Consider the following 10,712-nt stretch of genomic DNA (forward strand, 5'->3'; position numbering starts at 1 on the left):
GAAGTTTCAAGCATCAATTTTTGTTTTATTTTTCATTATGTTATCGCTTCCGTATTTATGTTATGCACTATAAAAATTCTTGATTTGTGTAATAGAATGTCTTTTGTCTATTTTATTTATTACGTGACTTGTTGTTAAACAAAGTCGATGACACGTCTCGGCTTTCTGGGTGTGACAAGATAAGACAAGACAATGACACCACTTATTCATGTGCCCCAAATACGTCATTACCATTTTTATTTAAACATCGAGGAGTTGCAAACTTAGCAAGCAACGTAGAAATTCGGAAATATATAAATGCTGAATTTTAGACTTTCTCGGATTAAATATCTAAGGATCAAATTAATTGTGGGTAGAATTGAATTGTGACTCTTTGTATTTGTTCTCGTAAGTGGTCCTGCACCCCACGTTCTACGTCAATTTTTTGGAGGGGACAAATTTATCCGGATATCATTATAGATAGATTTTTGTTTCACAACTGATATGAAGATATATATAGAGCATGTTCAAATGTTTGCAATTTTTTTTTGTCTTGTATCTTAGTTCTATACTTTTATTTATTTTTAGGGTAATGATTAACCATAATCGAGGAAGATTTGTGAAATTCATCTTGTTAGTCGGTCTATTTTGGCTTGTGATCCAAAATGTCACCAAGATTTGGTCTTAGCAGAAACAATTTTTTTTTTTTTGTTTTCCCCCTTTTTTTTGTTCTTTTTCGTTCGTATGTTGATGTGAAGCCGGGTATTGTTGACATGCCGATAGATATTGTTGGAATAGCGTTCCATATTGCTAATATGTTGGATGTCACATTTGCACTATAGAAAAAAAGCTGAATGAAACAAAAAAAAATTATAGGACTATGACAAACGTTATTTGGGATGCTTTATCATTCATATTTGTTGGAATTGTAATAAATGTATTTATACACTTGATTTATGTGGGTCTTCGAATCATAATATAATTTATTATCACTTTAACTTATAATACCTGAAAGCGCGCGCAATGCTCTAATTTACAAAAGATAACAGAAATATATATGAATTCAACAAAAAAGTTACAGTCTTACTAAGCCAACAGTTTCCTTCTCAATTTCCATCCTATTAGGAGTCCTGTAATCATGTATCTGAAATTTATAATATATAGAAAGAAAATCGAGATTAATTCTTTAAAAACTTAGTGCGAAAATAAAATGGATTTATATAAAGTTAACAAATCAAAACGTAATGTATCAGTTCAATATTTCAATATTAGATGACATATATCAATAGTAATATATCGTCAAAAAATATCTTACTTAGTGAAGTGCAGTGACAATTCAAGACTCTGAAGTGAATATCATGGCCTAAAGAGGTGGCTCCCACTAGCATTCGGTATATCACTTTACACTTGATCATTTACGAGTCAATGTGAACTTACATTTTCAGACCGAAGTCACGTTGTTCAGATTAACCATATACCATATCTTAAACCTATTGTTCATTGGATTCACTTTCAGAGCCAAAGCCACGTTGTCCTATAAACTAAAAATACGATGCACAGACTGCTATCCAGGGCCCAATTTATCCAGTCATTCATTCATTCAGTCATTCAGTAATAGCTGATCGGTAATATGTGGTGAATCAATAATAATCCGAAAAATCAAATATACAGTACAATATGACTAATAAAAATGAGAAATGCACAATATGATATAATATATGAATAAATAATTAATTTATGAAACTTTACTATAAATTAAATGTCAAATATCAAACTATATTATTTCAAGAAATCAGTAGAATTCCTTACCTCAATAGCATATTTTTTCATTTTCATTTAAATCTCATGCCAAGACAATTTCCTGTAAATATAATTTGACCTATTTTGACCGAAAATATAATTTGACCTATTTTACGTCGGTCATGATCGGTAGAAAGTGTTGGATTCTTTTAAAAATATATTTTGTACAAAAATTCTACCCAGTAGTTTTGGTTAAAACATTAAAATTTTATATTAAATCAAAGAATGTCCGAAAATTACGAACTTCACAAGATGTTCGGTTATATCATAAATTGATTGGTAAATGAAACAATATTGGAAATATTGTGGGGTCGTGTTACGCGCCAGTGAGGCGGCGCATGTGGATGCTCCGGAGACCACGCGTTGCTGATATTTTTTTGATGAATGTATTTTAAGCGATCTATAACTTTTATGTTGAACATTTTTTGAAATTCGAAACTGACTAACAATAAATTTTGAAAAACTACATTAGTTGTCAAGTTCATTTCGGATGACCAAACACAGTATTTCCGGAGACTGTGGGGATGATCGGCTCTCTTCACTTAAAAGTACAAAAAATTTTAACGCTTTTTATTTTAAAACTGAAGGGAAATTCGTTAAAGAAAAAAGGGTAAATCAAGGTTGAAATAACTACCTAAAACACAAGTTCTTTGAATTTTTCAGAAACTCTTATTTGTGATTCTTTTTTGGCGAAACGGTTGCTGATATTAGTACACCTTCTATACACTTCGGTTTTTGGCTAGGCAAAAAGTGTTGTATAAACTTTTTTATAATTTTTGGAGACGGTTTGCTAATTTTTCTTATTTTTTCCTATTTTTCACTATTTTTGCTTCTTACTATTTTCTCTTTAAAACCACAAAACTCAAAGGATTTTTGTAATTAAAAATATATCAGATGAGGCCTATTTATAATGGGGAAGGAAGGGAGTAAGCCATTTACCCATAGCCAAGTGTTGACATATTTTGGTAACACATGTTCCATCAAATTATTGACATATTTTTCATTAAATTGGTGACACTTAATTATGTATTAAATTTCTATTATTAACAGATAATGTTTAATTAATATATTAAATTTATATTTTATTTGTATAATGATAAAATTTATTTCATATAATTAACTTATTAATATCATTTATATTTTTTTATATTATTTCATTCCAACTTTTTTAGACAAGTACTATATCATTGTGTTGTTATATATTGTTTAAAAATCATTACCAAAATTTTGACCAAACATGTCAAAATTTTGGGGTGGGATGTTAACAATTTATGTTGAAAATATATATAAATAGTTGGCCAATACAGGATCACTTAATAGGAAGATTGAAAATTAAATTTGAATTACCAATAACAACTCAATTAATAGCTTATAGATTCATAGGGGTTGGCCGGCTGTATCTAACAACAATAATAATTATGTGTTCATATTTATGACATAAATTGCTCAAATTTTGCCATTCACGGCACCGAAGGTGTTAAATGATTACTGTACTGGCGTAGAACATGGCAAGCATCACTAGATAATTATTAGTAGATATGTAAGTAATTGATTGTATTCAACATTATAAACTTATTGTTTTTTTAATAACGACTTCTTAGTGTTGATACAGTATATGTTAAAGTCACGTGGAAAAACGAATAAAATTGTAAAAAAAAAAAACAAAAATAATGAATTAAAACTGAAATTCGATAATATAGAAAACCAAAATCATAAAAATACAAGACCAAAATTATAGTTACCCTCAGTACGTTTTTGCTCCTACCAAAATACGCTCAGATGAAATTCTTTATAACTAAAGACGATGACACTAAACCTTAGCTAGTACGTACGAGCTATAAGGAGATCTAGCAAGGCCAATCCAACCTTCTGATTTATATGGCTAGTCTAATCCAAGCCGTCGAGTTGGTATAATAACTCGATCGACAATAACACGTATTTTATACACCTAAGATATTTTGATATGCATGAGTTCGAGTAAATATGATGACATACTTCAGTATCCGAATGATATCGGTTGACAGATTTGATCGATGCGATCCAATGAAGGTTATTTCCCATTCTCAGGAAAGTGATATTGCAAGCTAGACGCCGACCCGGATAATAGCAACTTCATGATCGAGAGGTGAATGCAAAACATCGTTACATATATAAGTTTTCTCTTTTCTGTATAGCACACATTTTAAAAAAAATAAGAATGAATTTCCTGCAGTGGCCTTGATCAATTTTTTATTTTTGGCTTGTTTCCATGGAGTGGTATTCCCCACATAATTAAATTTCCCAAACCTGCTTGGCCCTCACTTACCTGAAACAGGATGCATTAGTTAGCCATGAAATGTTTCTGAAAAGGTTCCTACATTAACTGCCCTCCATCTGCTGATTTAAATGTTCAGTCATGGCCAAACGAGTAGACGCCAGTACAAGAAAATGAAACTGATTAGTACACATACCTACATGCATGTTTCATTCATGCTGAGTCATATTTTATTTCTCATTCAACCAATTATTGTTGTTATTATTTTTATTATTATTAATTTTTTATAACAAGAAACCTGTACTCACTGTCGCTCGATTGTAGGCGTGGGTTGGGTAAACTTCGAGTATATGTAGTAGCATGCAAAACACACACATCAGGCAAAACTGCACAAAACTGCAGCCAGATTCAAGCAGAAAAGACACACTCAACCAACTCTGCTGTCTCACGAGTAGGAGCAACCGATTCTTTTTTATTTAAGAACTGAGATGGAAAATATGATGGCAAGTCTGATTTTGATTACACATTTAAAATTATCAGTTTCAACTTTCAACATAACGTTGCCACTCATTTGATTTTGTTGATTTTCAACTAAAGTAAAGTCACGGTTTCTTGATATGGACTCGTTCATGAAAATAAATCAAGTTAATATGGTTAGCATTGGGATTTTTATATTTAAAATGACAATTGATCTTCGAACAATGGCTCGACAAAGAATTGAAAATACAAAATTTGAATAATTATTAAAACTCGAAGGATCCAATCAAATTAGAAAATTAGGGTAAGCTTGTAATATTATTAATATATTTATGATCCACAAGAAAATTTTCAAACCGTGCCAACCGAAAGTAACTACGAAATCATTATTACAAAACTTCCACCTAAAGAACCAACTAAAAAACGTTACATATAAACAGTGCAAGGGAAAATTGAGAATCCAGTCAATTATTTTAAACGAAATGAAAGGAAGGACCACAACATTAGCCCCACACATATAATATATAGGTGCTTGGTCTGATGTAACATCACCACGTTCAAATGGGAATGAAAATAAATTGAATAAGTTATAAGTTTTAATGAAATGAAGTTTTTGATATTGCTGAAATGATTCCTTTTTGTAATTATATATGATGAAAATTGTTTATTTGATTTGTCTAATTTTGAATTTTTTGTCTATTAGTTTTGTTATAATAACTTTTAATTTTTAGTTATTTTGATTTAATTGTGATGGACCGTGTGCTCGACACTTTCGAGGTACTTTAAACACAATAAATCAATGAGCTGCAATAGCTCGTGTTCTAAGAATAAAATTATCGAGGAACTAAATCGAGTTTGGTTACAAACCAAGCGAAAAATACTTGAAGTAATCATTCTTTAAGAAAACTGATCGATTTTATATCATGTGCAACTGAATAACTAAAAATTACATGGGATCAGTTCTGGCTTATATCAGTTCAGTTATAGACAGAATTGAACTGATATCAGCTGAACTGATCAAAACAGTTAAGAACAAAAACAAGCAGCTAAACAGAAATAACACAAGATATGTTTATGGATGTTCAGAGACTTTAACTACTCATACGTCACCCCCTTTTACCATCTCGGATATGATCCACTAGAAGAATTTGATTTATACAACTGATTATACAAAATCACCCAGCTTAGAACTTACCCGACTGCTTAATTGAACTCCTAGACTAAACTGAAGACAGCACCTTCGAACCAACACTTATTTAACGTCTATGTGTCAAAAAATACTTACATAAGTTTTACGTCTTTGTGCAAGACTCACTCAACTGATCTTTTTAGCTCTACTCTCTGATATATGTGGGTGATAGTGTGAGCGTGTGTGAGAACTGAACAATGAATACAACGGGAATGTGTTCTCATACACTAAGGGAAAAATGCTTCTATACTAAGCTGATAAGACTTTAAGCGTGCGCTTCTTCTTAACATTCTTGTTGTTCCCCTTTGTCTTCACTGATCTTCATCTTCTATTTTGGACAATTGCTTTTGTGCCTTTGTGCACAGCTGGATTCCATTTATGTAAGCTTGTCAGCAACTGCAAACTAGTTTGCTCCTAAGTGATGTTCTGAACTGGTCAGTTGAACTGGTCTTGTTCTGATGAGATGAAATCAGTTGGCTCGTCAGTTGAACTGATTTCATTGATTCAGTTGAATTGGTCAGACGGACTCTTCATCAGTTGAACTCTTCATCAGCTGGCTGGGCTTCTGAAGGTCTTCTGCTGAACCGCCTATCAGCTGGACAATCAGTTGAACTGTTTTACGATTCATCAGTTGAACCGGTTCAGTACGATTAATCAGTTGATACTTATTCTTTGATAGCTTCAGCTACGTTCAGCTAACTGCACACTTAGGTAAGTTCAATAGTAACAAAATAACAAATTGTTAACATCAAAATCAAGCAAGATTGCGAACATGAAATGTTCCAACAAATTGTTGACATGATGTTTCACAAATCATTAATTCTCGATGTCAAATCAACATTTTTAGTATTACATCATTATTTTTCAATGTCACATCAATAATTAGATCTAAATAACCAAAAATTAAAAGTTAGTTTAGCACAACCAAACTTTAAAATGTTAGTGAACAAAAATCTAAAATTGAACATGTGACCAAAAAACTATTTTTCCGTATATTTGGGGATATATGAGAAACTTTTTTCCGTCCAACAGAATCTGACACTCAATGAGATTTTAAAAAGTAATTTTGTTCATTCATTAACTTACAAAAATGACCTCAATTTGACTAAAAACATGCCTCCCTAAATTTGAATCATGCTTATATTTACGTACAAATGAAAGTTATGTTTTGACTAATCTATTTATCTCAATTCTTATCATATCGATCAGATCGTCTCATATTTCATTAAGATAAATCTTCTACTCGACCCAATTTTTCATTAAATATGAATCTAGTCGACTGTTCTAACAAGTATATATAGATCCATAAAATTATTTTACAAACATATTTACTAATTCGTTACAGGGTATTTAAGTTTTTAGAAGATGAAGCCACTCAATTAATATGGTCTACAAAATTTTGAATTTTTATTGATGAGGCATGGGTCCCATTGGAACATGTCCCTTAGAACATGGAGAAAATTATGCAAATTTTCCATACTATAAATCACTCCTTTCTCCTTACTATCCTTACTTCTCGCACTCTTATCCAATAAAACTCCCAAATACCCCATATATATAATATAATAACACATAAATCTTTCTCAATTTTCATGTAGCCTGGAACCAACGAAAGAGAAAAAATCCATGCCGACAACGTCTTTTCTTGAGTTTGATCCTACAACTTGAGGCATCGTCCAAAATTCTCCACTCATTTCTCTCCAGAAACTAAATTTGGTTCATCCCCCTGAAGAAATGGACATTGAGTTGATTAAGTGCGAGTGCTGCGGATTGAAGGAAGACTGCACACAAGAATACATCGCAGAAGTGAAGGAAAAATTCGAAGGGAAATGGTTATGTGGCCTGTGCTCAGAAGCTGTGAGAGATGAAGTGAACAGAAGCAAGAAACAGTACTGCGGAATGGATGAAGCTGTAAAGGCGCACATGTCGTTCTGTCGAAAATATAAATCGAATCCGGCTTTCCGAGTTGCCGATGGCATGAGGCAGATGCTTAGAAGAAGGTCCGGAGATTTGTCGTCGTCATCCTCGTCGTCGCCGAAGAAAAGTTCGAGATCATCACACACATCGCAGGTCGGAGACGACTCCACATTTTCCTATGACTAGCTAGGGAAGGAAAATCAAAGGGTTGGGGAAAAAAACAAGATTCATGAATAATAAAGATCAAGATTTTTGTCTCTCTTAATACATCAAATCGTCCTGCCCAGAGCAAACTTTTCGTTGGATGAAAAGATTAGGGTATGTCAAGAGTTATTTTTATGGAGGGTTTCTCTTGGTTTTTGTTATTTTTCCATTTTTGGTTATTTAACGTAATCGATCAAATCCGCTTCCTCTCTTGTTTGAGAGAAAATAATGATTCTTGGGGAAATGAGATTTCAGATTCATTCTGATAACAATAGCAACAATTTTATGGTAACTCAAAATGCATGAAAAATTTGGTTAAGCTCCTTTTGTAAAAATAGTTTGTATATCAAGAAAACAGGGAAACCAAGAAATGGGGAATAAGCCAATAGGACCAACTTGTCATTCAACCAAAAATTCCCCAGAATTTAAATAATCCATCTTCATTTTGTTTCTTTAATTAATTATGAATCATTGGATGTCAGACTATTCCACACTTATAATTGTTTAATTTCCACACCAGAAGATGACTATCATTAACAAACTTCTTTAAACCAATAATTGGTCCACCAACTTAATTGGTCAAAAAAACATTTTTAAAATGTTATCAAATTCAACTAATTCCACAACTTGAATTTAATGATTTCGTTAATATCTTTTAAATTTCCTAAGAAACCGACTTAAAGCGAGAAAATTATAATCCCGAGGGGAAAAAGTCAATGGCCAGGAAAACTCAAAAGACATGCAACAAATTTAAAAGTATTTTCAAATAATTTCAGGTATTTATTAGTCAGACTGTTACATCATTTTTTTCGGCTAAAATTTTTGCGCAGTACGCAGCTGAGTAAATTAAAGCTTCTGGTAGCATACATGTGCTTGGTTTCACGAGGGTGCTGCATTATTTTGTATAGTGGTGGCATGGTGTGGCATCTCGACTCAGACATCTGACATCCAACAGTTTGACCTTGTGGCCCATATATGTTATTTACGACAGACTTTTCTGTGTAACATTGGGTGTAGGCCCGTGTAAAATATACGAGAAAAAATGATCAAATGGTAAAAAATGATTGGGAGAACTACATCAGACGTAACATATAGACTAACTCATTTAATTACCAGTTACCACAGACGATCCTCTCATATTTGTGTTCGAGCTCAGCTCACAAGGGGATTTATGGGTTATAATTAATTTATTTTTAAAAAACTTTTTTATTGATCTTTTGCGAGTTTACAACATGATGTTGAAGCTCGTAGCTAGATTAATATAAAATATGTCTGTGTACATATAGATCGATATACGTAGTAATAAAAATATTATTTTAGAATCATTAAATACGAAAATATGTTTTTTAAAATATATTTGAAATGAAGGTATCATGCATATGGGAGCTAGGAGAAGAGAAGAAAGAACGCATACTTCATAACCATTTTTTTAGCCCCCTCTTAGAACTGGGCTTGAATTGATGAACTCACTCGACTCTTATCAGGTTAATTTGGGTCAGGAATGACGATATAATAGAGTATTTAACTTTAGTATGATTGTATCATAGGTACTAAATTGCCACGAGCTTTCGAGGTTGGGCTGAGTTTCTATTGAGATCGAGAGATCGGTTTAGAGGGGATGAATAAGCAATTTCAACAATTTAAAAATTAACTTGGTTGGGTTAACAACCCAAAGTTGGAATTCTCCCCGGTTGGGTATGAATAAACTAGCATTTATGAACTGCGCAGAAATTGGTTCACTGAATCAGTTGAACACTGAAAATGACTAATAAAAAAGAACGGTTGAACTATCAAACTGATAGAAAACAGAAAAAATGACAGAATTGTTCCTGGGTGTTCAGAGATTTGAACAACATCTATGTCACACCTTCTTCCATTCAGAAATGATTCACTAGAAGGCTTCGGTGATTACAAGCAACTTGCAAAAACTCGATTCAGTAGGACTTGTCTCTTGCCTACTGAAACTCCTAGCAGCACTATACAAACTTAAAACAAATGATCAGTGAGACTCTTACTGTGAATTACAGGTATTTTCTGATCAAAATACGAAGAACAAATTGATCTTCAATGCTCAGATATAAAACTATTAAGTGTGTGCTGAAGAATTGTTTGATCGGTTAGGCTCTCAAGAACTTTATAATTTAGAAAATTGTGTACTGATTGAAAGTCCATCCAACTTATCTATTTACACTACAACAAAAACGCTAAACTACAACGTCGTAAGCCATTTGAAAACTGTTGTAACTGAGGGTGTTGTTGAAAGTGCGTTCAACGATAACGGTTTTAAACCGTTGTCGTAGCTATAATTTGCGACGATTTCTTTAACTTAGCGACAAATTATGTCTAAACCGTCCCTAGTTAGCGACGAGTTTGTGCTAATGAGCGACGGTTTTTCATGAATTTGTCGCCAAGTATCGACGGTTTTTTATAAAGCCGTCGCTCATTAGCGACAGTTTAGACATAATCAGTCGCTAAGTTTTTAGGTAAAATAAAAAATTTACTTTAATAATTAAATAAATCTACAAAATAAACCTACAATCTAACTATGTTAACAATATTCATGATCTTATCTAACATTTAAAAATTTACCAAAAATTGAATCGATAAAACTTACTCTTAATCGAAACTAAAGTCGTGTAAGATAGAAAAATTTTAAGTGTTGTGGTTTGAGGAAATGGACCGAAAACGGGGATATTTATAGACTTATTTGCGACGGATTTTGGTAAAACGTCGCTATTAGCGACAGTTAAACAAATTGTCGCTATTAGCGACAGTTAAACATAAACCGTCGATATTAGCGACAGTTTTTAATTAAACCATCGCTAATTTAAAAATAGCGACGATTTAATTTAAACCATTGCTAAATTTAGCGACAGGTTAAAGCAAAATCGT

The 10,712-nt window shown here is 32.5% G+C and overlaps 1 protein-coding gene across 1 annotated transcript; it reads left to right on the top strand.

The window, feature by feature from the left end:
• Positions 1–7,195: 7,195 nt before the first annotated feature.
• On the top strand, positions 7,196–7,881 carry LOC142556425 (uncharacterized). The gene has a single exon (XM_075667887.1). It carries the CDS (start codon positions 7,434–7,436, stop codon positions 7,800–7,802), a length of 369 nt encoding a protein of 122 aa, XP_075524002.1. The 5' UTR covers positions 7,196–7,433; the 3' UTR covers positions 7,803–7,881.
• The last annotated feature ends 2,831 nt before the right edge of the window (positions 7,882–10,712 follow it).

The sequence above is a fragment of the Primulina tabacum genome, chromosome 9, assembly GCF_025594145.1.
Source record: "Primulina tabacum isolate GXHZ01 chromosome 9, ASM2559414v2, whole genome shotgun sequence".
NCBI lineage: Eukaryota > Viridiplantae > Streptophyta > Magnoliopsida > Lamiales > Gesneriaceae > Primulina > Primulina tabacum.

Excerpts from the sequence above, each read along its gene's own strand:
- LOC142556425 (XM_075667887.1), top strand. The coding sequence starts at position 7,434 with ATGGACATTGAGTTGATTAAGTGCGAGTGCTGCGGATTGAAGGAAGAC.